The following is an 18,946-nucleotide window of genomic DNA, read 5'->3' on the forward strand; positions in this document are numbered from 1 at the left end:
GCTTCCTTCGTTCCACTTCTAAGTCTCCTCCAAGCTCAGTTTTGTCATTAAATAAGACGAGCGCCCCTGTGACAGGCCAGGTCCCAGGAAGGGAAGATATTGTTCTTAGCATTCCAGCTCTCACTGAGAGTGGATCGGAAACCCTCTGTAGTTTCAGGCTCCCAGATTCTTCTGGATCTTACACATATTAGTACTTGAAATGATCTTTGTTTCAAAGCACTAGTGTCATCAAATGCTAATTCTGTACAGCTGGCCACAGAATTTATCTGGTTCTTAAAAATTGGATACTGAGCCGAATTTTATTTTACTGTTCATCTCAAAATAACCCTTGTGTTAGTTCTCCAAACCTGGTGTTTGAACTCAGGCCCCAGCAGAACTTTCCTTTCCCTCGGTCCCCCGCTTTTGGCCTGGACACAGAAACTTAAGTGGCACTAAAAGTGAAAATATGACAGCTGAGATCCTAAAAAGACCTATAGCTAACTTCTGTGTAACAATACATCAAGTAACCTATTGTTTTCTGTCTAGCTGAAGATTGGGACTGAAAGTGCTATTAGAACTGAGGACAATTATAATGGCTTCCTGCTTAGTTTAGACCTATTACACCATGAATTTTAGAACAGAATATGGAAAAAAATCTAAAACAGGATAAGGAAAGAAGAATGATAATCGCCCCCGCCCCCCGCCGGCCCAGTAAAATGAATGGAGGGCAATGGATTCTTTTTAGTTTTAATTTTAGTTAAATAAGAATCTAGGGGAAAATTCTAGCAAATAATACAATTGAGCCACAGAGTGAAACTTGTACGACTTTAACAAAGAAGAACCAGTGAAAATACTCCATTTAGGATGAGAGTAATTAATATTTACGCACTAAAAAGACATCCTTGACAACAGCATCATTTGGGTTTGGGGTAAGTACATACAGAGGCATAATCCTCTGAAAGAATATTTCAGACATAAAAAGGCATCAATAGTGTGTAGAAAAGGGATGTTCCACTGTGTCCCCCACTCATGCCCCAAGTCTGCGTTCTCCCCTGCTATTCCTGCCTTCACCGCTTTTCATTTCTTCTCAATGAAACCACTGAGAAAACAAAACAGAAATGGTGACACTGGGTCATATATAAAAAATTCCCAATGAAGACCTTAATAAGTAACTTTAAAACAGGCATTTTAAAGCTCTGGCCGTTATCACAGTACTTGGTGAATATGAACATATTTGTTTCTTTTCCCATGAATCATCAAAAGTCTTGAAAGCTTCAGAAGGTGGTCTTCCAGGAGTTAAAAGTATTTTACTTGTGGAAGAATGGATTTCACTACTAACCTTACCTGTTTCATATCCTGTTGCCTACTCTACCAATGTAAATTTAGTCTTCATAGATTAAAAAATTTTTTTTCATAGCAGCAAGTTTGTATCTTGAAGTTTGTTTTCAAGGGAATTTGATGTTCCATCATAAATCAAATTATTTGTTCCCAAAGTAACTTCATTTGCAAAATGTCAGTAAAGTTCATAGCTCTCTATTAAAATTCGAGCCACTCTGTCATGTAAATACAGTTAGATGGTGAAATCTCACCACCTTCATGGCAGTCGTCAAAAACCTTTAAAAAAGAAAAAAGGTTATATTCAAACTGAAGTTTTAAAATTATTACATTATAGGTAATGTCTTAAATATCAACTACAACAAAATTCTAACAAAATATCCAAGACCCAACCATTTATTTAAAGCAATATTAAAACTTTCAAAGTGAAAGAGGTTAGGACTGTAAATAAGAACATACTGGAATAGGACCTGCTCTGTGATCACAGAGTGAGTGAGAGACCTTTCACTGTAGCACTAAGCCGACCATATCCACCTACCCACTGGGCAGAAGGCAGGTAACAAGAGTCCAGGAAGGGAGGTCTATACACACGAATGACTTAATCTTAACTAACCAAATGTTTCATGTTTAGCCACCTTCCTTTTTGTGAAGGGTGCTAAATAGAATTCCCAAAAGGTTAGCCTTTTTTCTAGGAGTTGAAACCAGGGCATAGAGAGCTTAGGCATGTAGATAATAAAACACGGACTAACAGCCCAAGAATATGAATGCCACAAGGGCTGGCATGGTGCCTGCAGCACACAGGTGGCTTTCAGAGACTATCTGGGAACAAAAGAATGAAGAGTGTGGGGCTAGCCTCGAGGGAAAGCACATCACCTCTGGGTGTGAGTCCTGGTTGTCCCGTCTCAGCTGAATGCTTAGGTCTCCCTCAGCCTGAGTTCCCTCACACTTAAAGGGAAGTAACACCACTAACTCCAAGGGACGTAAGGAGGATTAAATGAGACCACAGAAATCTTCAAGAACATGTCTGGCCCATAGTAGGTTCTCAACAAATCTCATTTCCCTCCCTACTTAGGTGAAATGATTAGCCCTCATCAAAAATCGTCCATTTGGGGACTTCCCTGGCAGTCCAGTGGTCAAGACTCCACGCTTCCACTGCAGGGGGTGCAGGTTCGATCCCTGGTCGGGGAACTAAGATCCCACATGCCATGCGGTGCAGCCAAAAAGAAAAAAAATGTCCATTTTGGGGCCAAGAGCAGAAAACAAATTTCCTTAACATGGTTATTCTAAGAAAGAATACAAGGTGATGATTTGTTCATTAAAGCTCTGTCATCAAGGTTACATGGAGGTTTCAGCAGTTCTTGGTCAACCCTGAGTTTGAGAAAACTAGGGTGTGCTTGCTGGTATCAATACATTATGTGGCAAAGGGCACTTGGTGGCAGTAAAGTGTAAAGGGAAGCCATTGTAACTCACCGGGCAGAGTCCGCAGGGGGCCCGGACCAATCCCGTGGGCGGGATGATCGGATTGACTGCCCTGTACAGTTTCATGTGTCCGTCCACACTGCCTACGGTGCCTTCTTTTGCAGCGATGATAGTCATCTCCACTTTCCCATCATAGATGAGTGTATTCAAGATGGTCTCAATGTCCTCCATGGACAACTCTACCTACAAAAGGGATACGTTAAAAAGGACCCAAAAAGGACAAGGAGACATCCTTTTGGAGGGTGTTAAAAAACGTGAAAGGCCACAATTCCTTGGTGAAATGGGGAAGGATTATGCTGGAGAGTAAATGAAAGCACAAAGAGGCTGAACAATGGCCCAAGTGAGCGCAGACCCTCCAATGCCAGGGGCAGGGCTCTGAGCTCGCACTGAGCTTGACACTTGCTGATGTCTTCACCCTCCCAAGGAAAATCAAGACATCTTGTAACATTTCTTTGGCAAGAATTTGATGGAGATTTATAAAATGCTTGAGCAGAAAGGTACTTTGGACATCAAATAGTCCAAATTCCTGTTTTTTTATGAAAGAGAGATCTGGAGCCCAGGAAATGAAAATGACTTGTCCAAGCGGCCACTTCAGCTTCTTCTCTGATGAGGAAAAGCATCAAGCACAGTGTCTGTCTGTACAGATCTTCAGAGAATGTGCTGACAATGCCACTAACATCTCATAAGTAGGAAAATACCAATAAATGACAACTGCTATGATGATGGATGTTTGGCACATATAAGGAAATGTCCCCAAGAGAATCAAGAACTTGTCAGAACAGACTTTTGAATCTGGTAGTGAAATCCGCTGCCAGGCCTCCACTCTGCTGCTCTGTAGCCCAAGCTCAAGTACATACAGTTCAGAAAGTGCCCGACGGCAATGACCGCCGTTGCCTGACTGCCTTAGGACAGTGTTTCCTCAAAGTGGGTTCTGCAGAATGTACATGGGTATCACCAGAAAAAAGGGTCTGGGTCAGCTGTGTTTGCAATACATTGTAAACTATATCCCTATGATGAAGAATAAGTTTTTAAAAATAAGATGAAAATTAGAAACCGAGTTCCAACCTTACTGATCCCCAATTCACAGATATACTTCCACACTTCATGTGATGAAGCAAATGAACTATTTCTTTGTATCATTGGATTCTGTTTGCTTTCTCGTGCTGTTTCTGCCTATAAGGGTAGAAACATAAATTTCAGGAAGAATACTGGTGCCTTCCGAATACAATTCATATAGAGTGAGAACAACAACAGGACATATTTCGTTTAGTAAAAATGACCAATTTCAATGTTTTCAATTCCTGTGAGATATGATACACAAGATTAAACATTCCTTATGAAGAAACTTAAAAAAACTGTACTTGGAGTGATGTTTCCTCAATTATGCCTCACCTTGGTTTGTAGGAACTTAAAACACTGTTGGTTAAGCACCTCTACAAACTCAGATTCAAAATCCTGGTCACTGTACCAGGCTCCACCGGTCACGGAGCGGTCTGGCTGCAGGTTATAGAGCATGTACACCTTCTTTTTTGAGGCCTAGGAAAAAACACGCACAGTAGATGGTTAAAAGGTAACAAAATAGTCTTCCAAAACTAAGACTTAAAAACCCCCAAAGCTTCATATTTCAGAGAAGTTTGGGATTTACAGAATTATTGTGAAGATGGGACTTTGTGCTCAGCTTCCTCTAGTACTAACACCTGACATTACCAGAGTACATCTGTTACAGCTAATGAAACAATATTGATAGGTCAATATTAATTATAAAGCCTATACTTTGTTCAGATTCCCTTCGTTTTTCCCTAATGTCCTTTTAATGGCCCAGGATCCTATCCAGAATACCATATTATTATACATTTATTATACATGAGGCAAATTTTGGTTGTGACAGTTTCTCAGACTTTCCTTGTTATTGGTGAATTTGCCATTTTTTAGAATTACTGGCAAAAAATTCTGTAGGATGTCCCTTAATTGGGATTTGTCCGAGTAGACTGGAAAAAAGACCACAGAGGTAAAGTGCCCTTCTCATCACGTCATATCAAGGGTACCTGATCATCACTAAATGATGATTCATTGTCATCAATATAACTTATCAGCCTTGACATTACAAATCCATCACCTGGTTTGAGGTAGTGTTTCTCAGTTTTCTCCACTGTAAAGTTACTTTTTTTTCCTGCCCTTTCCATATGTGGAAGGAAGCCACCACGCACAGTCCACACTTAAAGACTGGGAGTTCGCTCTACTTCCTTGAGGATGAAGAGTCTACACAAATTATTTGGAATTCTTCTGCATGGAGACTTGTCTATTCTCGCCCATTGACTTATTTATTCAATCATTTATATCAGTATGTTCTCATGAATATTTATTTTATACTTTGGGTTACAATCTAATACTACTTTAGTTTGAAACTTTGAAAACATCATGTTAAGTGAAAGAAGCCAGACACTAAAGACCACATATTGGTAGTTCCCTGGCAGTCCAGTGGTTAGGACTCGGTGCTGTCACTGTCTTGGCCCAGGTTCAATCCCTGGTCAGGGAACTAAGATCCCACAAGCCACACGGCATGGCCAAAAAAACCCAAAACAAAACAAAACACAGCAACGTTAAAAAGATATAATTTAAAAAATTAGAACAGTGTGGTGACTGCAGAACTCTGTGAATATACTAAAACCCATTGAATTAAATCTCAATAAAGCTGCTACTAAAAATAAAGATGTAGAGCATGATTGGCAAAATGAAGCTAGGCATGGGTACATGGGGATTCATTTTGTTATTTTCTATACTTTTGTATACATTTGAAATTATCCAATAAAAATGTGGAAGAGAAATAATATTCTAAATGAGGGAGTGGTAGGACATAAATACCATTGATAAATAAAACCACTGATGACTATCAAATTCTTATTTGCTGAATTTTGTGTTCAAGCACACTTTAATCTAGGAGTACCCCAGCTCCTCTGATGCCTCAATCAGTGAAGTCAGCAATGTGTCTGCTGGAGCCAGCTCTGGATCCTGGAGCCCCTGGAGGATGTGACGGGGTGGCTGGCAAGAGGAGGAGAAATACCATGCGCTGGAACAGATGCTCCACCAGGGCCAGGGCAGAGAACTTTCTGTGACTTGCTCACTAACGTATTCCAAGCCCCCAGAACAGTGCCCAGCACATAACAAATGCATGACAGGTATTTGTGGAATGGGTAATCTCATACACCAGGTTGAAATAAATTATCTTACATACCACAAAATCCAGGAAAAATGTTCATGATCCCCAAAATTCTTTACTGAAGAGAGTAAAGTAGTTTTAGATTTTTGAGTGGGTAAGACTCTAAGAGTTAACTGGCAGTGACAAATCTAAAGCAGCATCTCCAAAGCATCCGATATGGGCTAAAATTTTAAAAATCTTTTTTGACCAGTTGTTTTAAACCATGACATAGCTTAAAGAATAAAAACCTGAAATATACTTGGAGCAATATATGTACAGTGAACATTCAGGGGAAGAAAAGAGATGGTTACTCACTGCCACAGACTTAACAGCTTTAATTAGCTTTTTACTTTCCAAATTCTTTAGAATTTTGTTAATTTCTGTTAATGGCAAGTTGCTTTTGTATCGGATATCTCTGCTCCATATTCCTATAAGAAAGTAAAGTAAAATAAGTTGAACACTATAAGATGTGTGTTTCTTTTCCCACTGCTTATATCTCATTATAAATCTAGCAAAATATGTATATATTCCTAGATCATAGCTATAGGAAAAATGAATTAGAGGTAAGAGTCTCAGCTAAAGTAACAAAAATATGCAAAACAATACGTAAGTTATATGTTCTATTTTCTAACTGGAAATTTCTTGGAATGCCAGTGTGGCACCTTTTAAAAATCACATGAAAAGGACATTTTTGTAATGGAATAAAAATCTTGAATGTCACTGAATTAACATATATTGCCTTTTCCATGCCCCCCTACATCCCAACCTCTTTTTTTCTATAAATATTACTTTAGACTATATATGTGAAAAACAAACTTAAGTTTGGGTCAGGGTTGGCTGCCATCCTCGATGAGAGCAAAAAACACTTTATGAGAGCATCTGTGTGCATGTATGTCCATTATTTATACAGCACTATATTTGGAAAATAGAAAGATTACAGTTCCCACAGTCACTAAAAGCCTGTGCAGAAAGCTATGATTTTTCTTTCAAAGAAGGAAATATGTGTTATATGTATAAAAGGAATTTATGTAAAAACATTTTGCTGTATTTTCTTCCCACCATGAAGGCATAATAAGATAGGAAGGTTTTTTAAAAATAGAGAATGACTTCTTCATATTTATTTTTAAAATGTTAATTTAACTTCCCAACACATATAAAAATTATATGACTTCAGATTACATCGTAGTTGTTAAAGCTAATATCAATGACTCAAACAGATCTTAAATTGTAATAACAGCAATTTAGATAAAGTTCTTTAAGGGCAACAGGAGAGGAACTAAATAGCTGTTGAGGGAGCTACACCAGACACTGCCACACTGCACTAGGCGTCCCTCGGGTTTTTGCAAAAACCAGAGAGATGTTATTATCCACAATTTACAGTTAAGAGGAAGAAACGAAGCCTTCCAAAACTTAGCAAGTAAGGATTAAAAAAAAAAAGACTCTTAAGTTTTAATTTATTTATTTTGAATAGATAATACATTCATATGGTCCAGAATTCAGAAGTCTCTTTCCATCCCTGCCCACAGCCATCTAGTTCCTATCTCCCTGAGGCAACAACAGTGTCACTCCTGGGTGTCCTTCAAATGTATGTACATTATATATTTATATATATATATATGTGTGTGTGTGTGTGTTATATCTTCTTCTCCTTTTAACAAATGGCAGCATACTGAACTGACTGATCTATATACCCTGAAAAGCCAGGATCTCAGTCCCCACTATCTGGTCCTAAAGACAATGTTGTTTCTGCTGTTCCTCTACATGCTTACCTTTATTTCCTGCATCCTCTATGATTTGATATACTAGTTTTTCCTGGTTATCTGATCCTTTCATTTTACTGCAGGGAAATAAAGTCGAATTAAAAAGGCAAAGAGGTACAGGATAATCTAATAATCTACATGACTACTTAAACGAATGAGCAGACAAGGTCATCACATTGACTTATTTACCAAAAGAAGGGCTTACCTTAAAAAGAATGAGACAGGGCTGTATGTACCAAATGAAAAGATGTCCAAGATATAGTAAGTGAAAAAAAAACAAGTTGCAAAACAGTATGGATAGCATGATCCCATTTTTGTTAAAATAAGAAAAAAAAAAAGAGAGAGAGATTATATATAAATATATGGTATATAAATATATAATCATCTATATGTATTTATATATACTTATAAGAAAGGATATATACCAAAATATTAACAGCAGCTATCTCTGGGAAATGGAACGCATGTGGGAGGTGAGATGACACACGGGCCTGGTTTACGTGACGCAATTCTGTACTGGCTTTTTTTCCCTAAACATATATTACTTTTATAATATTAAAATTTTCTTAAAATAAAAAATTAGGTGCTTACCCAGCATTCTGAGACTCCTTTATTCTATACAGGAGGCCTGTATTACTCCTTAAGAGATCCAGCTGACCCTAAAGTTGTTTTTTTTAAAAAAGAAAATAACAGTGAATTATTTTGGAGATATATCAAATCCAATGACAAACATTAATGCATTCTTCAATATTTTACACGGACTAAAATAGCCTACCTCGCATAGTTGCCAGTTCTTCACTTGAGTACTTAAGTTTTTTCCTACATGTCACATGTGATGTACTTTTTAAAACTTAGCTCTTTATCTCGCCATTTCCCCAAATATTAATACCTAACAATTTTCTACATGTTAGATCCTGGCTTGGTTATATGATCAATGTGTAAAGAATTTTAAACAAGTAGCTTTAGAATAATAAATAAAAATCCATACTTAATTCAAATAAATTCAATAAATATATATAATATAAATAAATATAGTAAAATGTAGTTTGTCTAAAAAAGTTCAAATAAAGGCTACTCATGCAAAATTCTATGATACAATGATTAAATGAAATTTACAATGTTAATAGTAACATTTACTGATATGTGCAATTTCTGTAGTGTTACATGAAAATTAGGCAGAAAGGTAAACCAATGAATAAAAGGTCTGTAGTAGTTCTGTTTTTACACAAGTCACAAGTAAAACAAAGCATGTGTGCCATGCTCCTGCATTTCCTTGGGTCTGAACTTAGGAGAACCCAGATGGCCGTACCACTGGGCTTCTGGCAGTTCAGGGAAGCACGGCTAAGAGAGGCCCCATTCCCACGAGTTAAGGCTGGGCAGACCCATGACTTGGAATTAGGTTGATATATGGATGAACAGCAATACTTTCCCTCCCTCCCTCAAACCACAAAGCCCAATTTGGAGGCTCCATTCAGTTGTTCATCTCAGCCTATGAACATTTACTGAACACCTGTACTGTGATATATGTTTGGGGGGGACAAACCTGGATTCTGAAAGAGAATTACACAGCTAACTTCAATACCATCGGGTTGGCATTAAGACAGAGCTAAGTAAAGGGTGGGACGGACTCTCAGAGAAGCAGCTTTGGCCCAGCCTGGGGGGTCACTGAGGATCCCTGGAGTCGACAGCAGAGATGAGTCTTGAGAATAATGAGGAGTCAGTCTGTGAGGAAAGGGAAAAAGGGCCTGCTAAGCAGGAAGACAACACGAGCAAAGGAACTGAGCCATGAGACAGCGTGATGTGCTAGGGAACCAAAAATTATCTGTTCCTTCTGAAAACTGACTTGAGTTGGAGGGGTGGAGGGAGATGAGGTGGGTGCAGAAGGGAGGGGCTCAGTGTGGTAAACCCAGGAGTGTGGACTTGAATCTCTAGAGTTGAGAGAAGGGTTTTTGGTGGGAAAGTGACTTGGTCAGATCTGTATTTAAGACAGAGCAGGCTGGTTGCTCTGAGGCACATGGAGCCAGGAAAGCCCGTTAAGCTGCACTGTAATAGTCCAAGTAAAAGCCAAGAGCCTGAACACATGCAGGGGCAGTAGGAATGGAAACAGTGGAACAAATCTGAGAATTGTTTAAGGCTAAAATCAGCAACACTCGTGATTTATTAATAATTACTCCCTTGCTTAAAATTCTTCAGTAGCTCTACCACTGCCTACAGCCTATAGCTGACAGAACTGGCAATAGGTGGGGTTGCAGAGGTGGTGAAAGAGAGTGAGGTGCTGAGGATAATTTTCAGACAGAAAGAAAAGGCTAAAAGGGGGGGTCCGAGAACAAAAACATTTTTAATTGCCACACTTCCCAGCATCCCTTGCTCTATCCATCCTAGAGTTGAAGACCTTCACAATGGTGAACTGACTAGAAAAGACCAACACTCCTTTTTTCCTTTTTCCTGCTGAACAGGGTTCAGCAATCTGGTGCACTGCTTTCTTTTTTTTTTTGAACTGAAGTATAGTTGAGTTACAATATTATATTAGTTTCAGGTGTACAACACAGTGATCTCATATTTATAGATTATACTCCACTTAAAGTTATTATAAAATATTGATTATATTCCCTGTGCTGTACAATATATCCTTGTAGCCAATTTATTTTATACATAGTAGTTTGTACCTCTTAATCCCATACCCTTATCTTGCCCCTCCCTCTCCCCACTTGTAACCACTAGTTTGTTCTCTATATCTGTGAGTCTGTTTTGTTATATTCATTCCTTTGTTTACTTTTTAGATTCCACATATAAGTGATATCATATGTGTATTTGTCTTTCTCTGTCTGACTTACTTCACTTAGTATGATAATCTCTAGGTCCAACCATGTTGCTGCAAATGGCATCATTTTCTTCTTTTTTATGGCTGAGTAATATTCCATTGTATATATGTACCACATCTTTTTTATCCATTCATCTGTTGATGGACACTTACGTTGCTTCCATATCTTGGTTATTGTAAATAATGCTGCCATGAACATTTGGGTGCATATATCTTTTTGAATTAAGTGTTTTCATTTTCTTTGGATATATACCCAGGAGTGGAACTGCTGGATCATATATGGTAGTTCTATTTTTAGTATTTTGAGGAACCTCCATACTGTTTTCCACAGTGGTGGCACCAATTTACATTCCCACCAACAGTGTACAAGGATTCCCTTTTCTCCACATCCTCACCAACATTTGTTGTTTGTGGTCTTTTTTATGATAGTCACTCTGACAGGTGTGAGGTGATATCTCATTGTTGTTTTGATTTGCATTTCTCTAAAAATGTTGCTACAATTTATGTCAGTGTCCTGCCTATGTTTTCTTCCAGGAGTTTTATGGTTTCCGGTCTTACAGTTAAGTATTTAATCCTTTTTGAGTTTATTTTTATATATGTGTGAGAAAGAGTCCTAATTTCATTTCTTACATGTAGCTGTCCATTTTTCCTAGCACCACTTATTGAAGAGACTCTTTTCCCCATTGTATACTGTTGATTCCTTTGTCTTAGATTAATTGACCATAAGTGGATGGGTTTATTTCTGGGCTCTCTATTCTGTTCCATTGATCTATGTATCTCTTTTTGTGCCAGAACCATACCGTTTTGATTACTGTGGCTTTGTAGTATAGTCTGAAGTCAGGAAGCATGACACCTCCAGCTTTGTTCTTTTTTTCTCAAGATTGCTTTGGCTATTCAGGTTCTTTTGTGGCTACGCATACATTTTCGTATTATTTATTCTAGTTCTGTGAAAAATGTCCTGGGTATTTTGATAAGGATCACATTAGATCTGTAGATTGCTTTGGATAATATGGACATTTAAATAATATTAATAGTCTTTATTTTTTATTTATTTATTTTATGGCCGCACCACACGGCATGCGGGATCTTAGATCCCCAACCAGGAATCAAACCCACGCCCCCTGAAGTGGAAGTGCGTATTCTTAACCACTGGACCGCCAGAGAAGTCCCCATTTTAACAATATTAATTCCTCCAGTCCAAGAACATTGGATATCTTTCTACTTCTTTGTAGCACCTTCAATTTCCTTCATCAGTGTTTTATAATTTTCAAAGTTAGGTCTTTCACCTCCTTGGTTAAGTTTATTCCTAGGTATTTTATCCCTTTTATGTGATTTTTAAACAAGATTGTTTTCTTGCTTCCTCTGATAGTTCATTATTAGTGTATAGAAAAGCAACAGATTTCTGTATATTAATCTTGACCCTGCAACTTTACTGAATTCATTTATTAGTTCTAACAGTTTTTTGATTGAGATTTTAGGGTTTTCTATATATAGTATCATGTCATCTGCAAATAAGGACAGTTTTATTTCTTCCCTTCCCATTTGTATGCCTGGGCCCTGGCAGTGAAAGCACCAAGTTCTAACCACTGGACTGCCAGGGAATTCCCTTCTTCCTGATTTTAGAAGAAAGGCTTTCAGCTTTTCACCACTGAATATGATGTTAGCTGTGGGTCTGTCATAAATGGCTTTTATTATGTTGAAATATGTTCCCTCTATACCAACTGTGATAAGAGTTTTTATCATGAATGGATGTTGAATTTTGCCAAATGCTTTTTCTGCATTGATTGAGATGATCATGTGAATTTTATCCTTCCTTTTGTTACTGTGGTGTATTACACTGATGGATTTGTGCATATTGAACCATTTTTGCCTTCCTGTAATAAATCCCATTTGGTCATGGTATATGACCCTTTTTGCATATTGCTGAATTTGGTTTGCTAATATTTTGTTGAGGATTTCTACATGTATATTCATCGGAGACACTGGCCTCTAACTTTCTTTTTTTGGTAGTATCTTTGTCTAGTTTTGGTATCAGAGTAATGGGAGCCTCATAGAACGAATTTGGGAGTGTTTCTTCCTCTTCAATTTTTTGGAAGTGTTTGAGAAGGACTGGTATTTGCTCTTCTTTATATGTTTGCTAGAACTCCCCTTTGAAGCCATCCAGTCCTGGACTTCTGTTTGCTGGGAGTTTTTTGATTACTAATTTAATTTTACTACTAGTGACTGGACTGTTCAGATTGTCTATTTCTTCCTGATCATCACATGTTTATCCCTTAATTGTTTATTGTAGTTATAGTTGATTTTTCCATTTTTGTCTTTTAATCTTCATACTAGCTTATTTAAGTATTTGATCCAAAGCCTTTACTATGTATTTGCCTTTACTAGCAGTAAGAAGCAAACAGAAGGTGTGAATAGACTATGCCCATAGGTAGTTGTGTGCCATTATGTAGCTTAGTGACAATTAAGTTACTAAATATAACAGTTAAAATACAAGTATTTCATTTGTCTTGTAAAATGCATATTACTTCTTCTTTCCTTAATTCAGGCAGTCTGAGCTGTTTCCTGGTTTGGAGTCTTATCAGTCACAACCTAACACTTTTGAGAATGGTTTCATGACTACATAACAGGAAGTAATGACAACCACAACATTTAAGTAATTACATGAACTAGTTGGATTCACCTTACCATGGACAACAGTCTATTGATGGCCACTGCCCGCTGCTGGGCTTCTATATGCGGCATTTCATTCTGAATTACTTGGTCTGTGATTCCATGAGGGAACTGGTGACATAATTCTATAATCCTAGGAACAAAGGCATTAATGATATTCATGTTTCTACCTATTTCAAGAGGTGGTAGGGGAAAAAAATACAAGCAGAACAGTTTGGAATTGTGCCTTTTTTCACATCTGATAGATAATCTAGGTTTCTACAATGGTTCTGATTCAAAGCATGTTAAAAATGAGGACGATGCTTTTGAAATACACGTTTACATTTTTATTGTATTTAAGAGAAGCATTTCTTTTCCTTATTCATATGAACTTTAAATTAGAACAAAAGTCAAATGAAAACACAGAAAAACATATTAGAGCTGAGGCTTCAGTTTTCTCAGACGGAACAAGTATGACAAAGGGAAGATACAGTGCCTTGGATAGCCATAAGTCTGTGAGCAGGAGGCAAATCAAACACTTCTGGTGGGAAGTCAAAATTTGTTACGACAATTCACCACAACTGGGACCTGCTTTTAGAATTATCCCTAAAAAACAAAAATAAACCCAAATTTTCACCTTGTCCTAGGATCATCATATGTGTTATTCATAATAGTTTAAGAAAGTTGGGGTCCTTTAAAACTATGTGGTAACCTAAAAATTGCAGTGCACGGTAGAGAATATAAAATAGGCAGAGGCTTTGGGTGCCCTAAAATCTTCACTTAAATACTGCACTAAAACCATCTGGCTTGTGTTGCTTCATAACAGAAAACTGCACCCTAACTTCGACTAAACGTTCTGCCACGGGAGTTCCCCTATTGACAAGGGCGATCCTGGATCAGAACGTGTATCCACAAGTACTACGGGGAAAACGCCGAGTCTTCACTGAGCGTGGATCACCTTAATGTGGGAAAGAAGCGCATCAGTAGAGCTTCCCGAACAGCACCAGGGAAAGGTCAGCTACACAATCTTGCAAACTGTCCGACTCGTTTCGAATTTAAGAGTTCTGTCTTCCGGGGATGGGAGGAGGGTTCCAACACCCGCGATCCCCTCCCTGCGCGTCCACTGAACTTGCGAGGGTCCCGGAGACGGGGTCCAGCGCCTCGCGGGGGCTCCCGAGCCGGGAAACGATTCTCACTCACTGATTTACCTGTTTTCGATTTCGACCGGATCCGCGTCGGGCGGCTGCACCTTCACCTTCACCTCGGCCATGAGGGCGCAGGTCCCGGCCCCCGGGGGAAGAGACGCTCCGGGTGGCCGGACAGCAAGCGGGGGAACCCTGGAACCTATGAAGACAGCGGCTGCCACAGGGGCCTTCTTCCTCGTGTCGCAAGCGGTCCTTCTTTGCCAGTCGCCTTGAGGTGGCCAAGCCACGCCTGCGCCGCTCCAGATTCTTATTCTGGTTTTTCCAGAATGTCAGTGCCTGTCGGACGAACGAGCCTGGTTCCCCTATTCTGAGTTGGGACGCCACCTTGTAGCACTTTCCAACCTCTGTGAGGGCAAGTTCTTGGTCGCCTACGGTGAAGCCTGACGAAAGGAGCTCGAGGCGGGTACCAGTCTCCGGGCCAAGCGCAGGGGCGGGGCTAGTTGCTAGGAAGCCGGATTCCTGCCAATCACCTGCCCGACTCTCAGGTGGCGGGGCGCGGCTCGCAGCGTCTTTGGTAACCCGGACCGCTGTGAAGGAGAGGACGAAGGGCAGTGAGCGGTGGGCTGCCTGGGTGGGGGCTGCGGAGGTACTCCGGGGTTCCCAATCGGGTCCCGGTGGCCGGAGGAGGAGGAGGAGGACGGCAGCCCTCACTCCAGCTGAAAGGTAGCGGACGTCCTTGGGTGCACCTGAAGGACGGGGACAAGGACCAGACGCGGTTCCGGATGCGGGCGGTGAGGAGGCAGTCTGGATGGAGGGGTTGCGGGGTAGGGGATGCTGTTGACGCCACACTGCCATTTGGGCCTAGCGGATCAGTCTACTGATTGATCCTCTTCGCTCGGGGCCCACTGGCCTACCCACTGGCAGCCTTCCAAGGGCAGCTCCTAGTCGCCGCATGAATTATTCCCTCCCAAATGTTTTTATTTTGAACTAGTTTTTAACTCTTTTTATTTTAACTGTCTCTCACTTAAATGAAAGTGTGAGGATGGGCAAGCTCCAGAGTCCATCCCTTCTGTAGGGGCTGTTGCTCCACTATCTATATATGTATCTGCAATTTAAATTCTTAGCCTCCGAACTGGAACTGTCCAACCAGGCATTAAGTTCACTGCTTAAATTTAGTTATCCCACCTTTGGGTTATATTCTGTGACAAACCTCAAACCACAGAGATGTTATTTATTTAAACATTATTTATTTAACATTATTTATTTTAAAAAAAAATTTTTTTTTGGTCGTGCCGCAGACTTCTGGGATCTTAGTTCCCCGACTGGGGATGGAACCTAGGCCCCCTGCAGTGAAAGCGCGGAGTCCTAACCACTAGACCGCCAGGGAATTCCCAGGGCAGCGTTATTTAGAATAGCAAAACCCAAAACTAAAAAGAAACTAGTAAATGCCTAAATGCCCAATCACAAATTGATAAATAAGATTATATAAGTACTTGGAAAATTGCAAATAATAGTGGAGGGTGCAAGAAGTACACTATAAAATTCTAGTTTTAATATAGATTTCAATTGAGTAAAACCTATGCATCCATTATCATTGAAATTTGAACAGACCATCGGAGATGTAAATGGTTGCTGTATTAAGGTGTGGGGGTTTTTCCCCCTGAATCCTTTATGTATTAATAATTATGAGGCCCCCCCACCTCCAAGAAAAAGATCACTAAGGCCTCCATACTTGTACTTAATTATTTATAAATACAATAGATGGAGTGGGAGACTTTTGTGGTTTTTGCTCACTGTTTATATCCATGCCAGCTTTCTTCTGGCTGAGGTGTGATCCTCTGCCATCCTTCTAAAGTTTCTTTTGCAGCTTTCACATGCAAGAACCAATTGGTGACAACTGCAGGGCTTTGAACCTGGAGCTCTCCCAAAGGAGTTGGCTCTAAATTAACGTTTCATGCTACATACAGAGTTACTTCTGTTCCTCTTGTGTGCTGACTTGCCTGAAACCAAGAGAGGTGGCAGAAAAGTGTGGTAATGACCCAAGGGTTGCTCAGGTTAGGTCATTAGTGATGGTCTCTGCTCTGATGAGTTCACTTAATTTGCCCATTTAAAAGAATTTTGTTCCCCCATCCCATACATTCATGCTTTTTCCCCCAAAGTGAGGTAAATATTTAGATAATCAAAACCCCACACAAGATCTCAACAGCAAAAATACAGCTGAAACGATCGTTATTTCAATTAAAAATGATATTTGTATTAACACAACATTGTAAATCAACTATACTTCAATTTTAAAAAGACAAAAAAAACCAAAGAACTGAGATGAGTCTCCCAAAAAATAAAAAATAAAAATGATATTTGTAGATGATAGATTAACAGTGTTCACTTTAGTATTTACTGGTCTCACTGTATTTGAACGAGGTGCTTCTCTTCAATGTTTGTGTTCAAATATAGGTGCCCATTGGAATTTATTTTCATCCACTGTTTTTTAATGTAAGGAGGGGAAATGACTGCTGGTTCAGTGTGTGTCCCTCAAATCATTCCCCTGCGGGTGCCTCAGCCTGGAAAAGCCAACCATGAAATTGATAACAATACGCTTTTGGAAATGAAATCAGGTAAGAATCAAGTATACTTGAAATCATTTAAAATAACACTGCCATATTCTTTATATTCATCTGGTTGTTGATTTACCTCTTTACATGTTTTCTATAATCAGGATCTTGGGAAGTTTGTAAAACTTCCAAAATTTGAAACAATGGTGGTTTATAGAGTGGTATTTATATAGATTAAAACGGTTGGCTCTTGCCAGCCTTCCATTTGTGTGGGTAATAGTTGTAGCAATGCCTTGACTCACCTTAGCCAGTGGAGGATTTCCTGATGCTTCCCCAGACTTTCCCAGGATTCTCATTATTTATCTGGGATTTCAGTTTGACCTGCTAACACAGGCTTCCCAGTCAGACAGGTTGGAGAGTGAATCCTGGCTTTGAGAACTTCTAGTGACCTTCAATACATTGCTGTGCCTTTATAAGTCTCTGCTTCTTCACTGTAAAAGAGTGATAATATTATCTACTGTTTACAGCCATTGTGAGGTTGAATGAATCGATACGTGATGTGAGGGACACAGGGTCTGGCACATGGTAATGCCAAAAGAAATCTTAGCTATTTCTGCAGAAATAAAGCAGTGAATGCATTTCCTATTAATGCCAGGAATATACACACACACACAAATACACATATACATATATAATTAACATAAGGAGAAGGAAAAGTTTTATAGATAGAACATATGAACAAATACTTGTTTAAAACGGGCTCTGACTTGCAGCCACATGGATGGACCTAGAGATTATCATATTACATGAAGTAAGTCAGACAGAGAAAGACAAATATCATATGATATCACTTATATGTGGAATCTAAAAAAAGTGATACAGATGAACTTATTTACAAAACAGAAATAGACACACAGACATAGAAAACAAACTTATGGTTACCAAAGGGGATAGCAGGAGGGGGGGAGATAAATTAGGAGTTTGGGATTAACATATACATACTACTATATATAAAATAGATAAACAAGAAGGACCTACTATATAGCACAGGAAACTATACTGAGTATCTTGTAATAGTCTATAATGGAAATGAATCTGAAAAAGAAAAAAATAGTATACATATGTATAACTGAATCACTTTGCTGTATATTTGAAACTAATACAACATTGTAAATAAATTATACTTCAATTTAAAAAAACAGGCTCTGAGACTCCAGTTATGTATTTTAATAACTAATGTGCATACAAACTATTTATCTGTATTGATGGTGTGACACCTGGGCTTCCTAGACTAAGAGTTCCAACTAAGAATATATTACTTTATACTGTGTCTCCCTTTATCTTAAAAGCCAATATTATTTTCAGAAATTCTCAAACCAAAATACAAATCTTAGTATATGTGCCCATAACCCTCAGGAGAAGTTGGGTGATTATTGACAAATGATGACAGGATATCCAAATTCTCTAGTATTTAAAATGTCTAATAAATAAAAGATTCTACAATTCAATGACAAAAATAATAATGACCCAATAGAAAAATGGACAAAGGATGTGAAAGAACATTTTATAGGAAAGGAAATACAAATATCTTTTAAACATATGAGTATATGCTTCTACTCACCCCTTCACCAGCTTGCTGAGCAGACCTTTTCCCCTGCTTTTTTTTACTCCCTTACATTTAATCACCACTTAACAGATTATATGTTATTTTTTGTTTGTTTACTGCTTGTGTGTTTTTCCTAAAACGGAAGCTCTATGACAGCGGGGACTTTGGTCATTGGTGTATCCCCGGTGTCTGGAACAGTGTCTGGCATGTAATAGGTACTTGGTAAATATTTGTTGAATGAATGAGTGAATCTTACTCAAAATGTAAGAAATGTGAGTTAAAACTATGAGATACTTTTTTTTTAACCTAGGAAAATATAAAAGGAATATTGGCAAAAATAAAAGAAAAAATGGTCACACACAATATGGCTGAGATTGTGGGTAAACACGCACTTCCGTGCCTTGCTGATAGCAATGTGAATTGT

The 18,946-nt window shown here is 38.9% G+C and overlaps 2 protein-coding genes across 5 annotated transcripts in view; one reads left to right on the top strand and one right to left on the bottom strand.

The window, feature by feature from the left end:
• Window positions 1-712: 712 nt before the first annotated feature.
• On the bottom strand, window positions 713-14,608 carry POLR3F (RNA polymerase III subunit F). 3 transcript variants are annotated; one of them, XR_014255102.1, is made up of 11 exons: window positions 14,428-14,608; window positions 13,256-13,373; window positions 8,341-8,408; window positions 7,955-7,975; window positions 7,759-7,826; window positions 6,305-6,417; window positions 4,186-4,329; window positions 3,859-3,966; window positions 2,785-2,976; window positions 1,324-1,593; window positions 713-1,078 (listed from the first exon to the last, which is right to left on the bottom strand). XR_014255102.1 is itself a non-coding variant. In XM_082431713.1 (10 exons), the coding sequence occupies exons 1-10, from the start codon at window positions 14,487-14,489 to the stop codon at window positions 1,516-1,518; spliced, it is 972 nt and encodes a 323-aa protein (XP_082287839.1). In that variant the 5' UTR covers window positions 14,490-14,608; the 3' UTR covers window positions 713-1,515. The 3 variants fall into 3 exon arrangements, 2 of the variants coding, with proteins under 2 accessions (XP_082287839.1, XP_082287840.1); XM_082431713.1 differs by having other exon boundaries at window positions 713-1,593; XM_082431714.1 differs by lacking the exon at window positions 7,955-7,975 and having other exon boundaries at window positions 713-1,593.
• The window catches only part of DZANK1 (double zinc ribbon and ankyrin repeat domains 1), a 69,308-nt gene continuing 64,197 nt past the window's right edge, over window positions 13,836-18,946 (top strand). Inside the window, exons 1-2 of one of the 2 annotated variants that reach the window (XM_082431679.1) lie at window positions 13,836-14,232; window positions 16,819-16,979. In XM_082431679.1, coding sequence (XP_082287805.1) covers window positions 16,871-16,979 — 109 coding nt within the window. In that variant the 5' untranslated portion in view covers window positions 13,836-14,232; window positions 16,819-16,870. Of the gene's footprint in view, window positions 14,233-14,838; window positions 15,156-16,818; window positions 16,980-18,946 lie in introns of those variants that run through there. The other variant, XM_082431680.1, reaches the window with a different exon arrangement.

This window comes from Balaenoptera physalus (genome assembly GCF_965194825.1).
Source record: "Balaenoptera physalus genome assembly, chromosome: 16".
Classification (NCBI taxonomy): domain Eukaryota; kingdom Metazoa; phylum Chordata; class Mammalia; order Artiodactyla; family Balaenopteridae; genus Balaenoptera; species Balaenoptera physalus.

What these genes read in the sequence shown, in the direction of transcription:
- POLR3F (XM_082431713.1), bottom strand. Translation starts at nt 14,489, where the DNA reads ATGGCCGAGGTGAAGGTGAAGGTGCAGCCGCCCGACGCGGATCCGGTC. An exon ending in CCGGTCGAAATCGAAAACAG is followed by an intron (nt 13,374 to 14,427) that starts GTAAATCAGTGA and finishes CTTTGTTCCTAG; the next exon opens with GATTATAGAATTATGTCACC. An exon ending in CCCCCTGCGGACTCTGCCCG is followed by an intron (nt 1,594 to 2,784) that starts GTGAGTTACAAT and finishes TCTTTTTTAAAG; the next exon opens with GTTTTTGACGACTGCCATGA.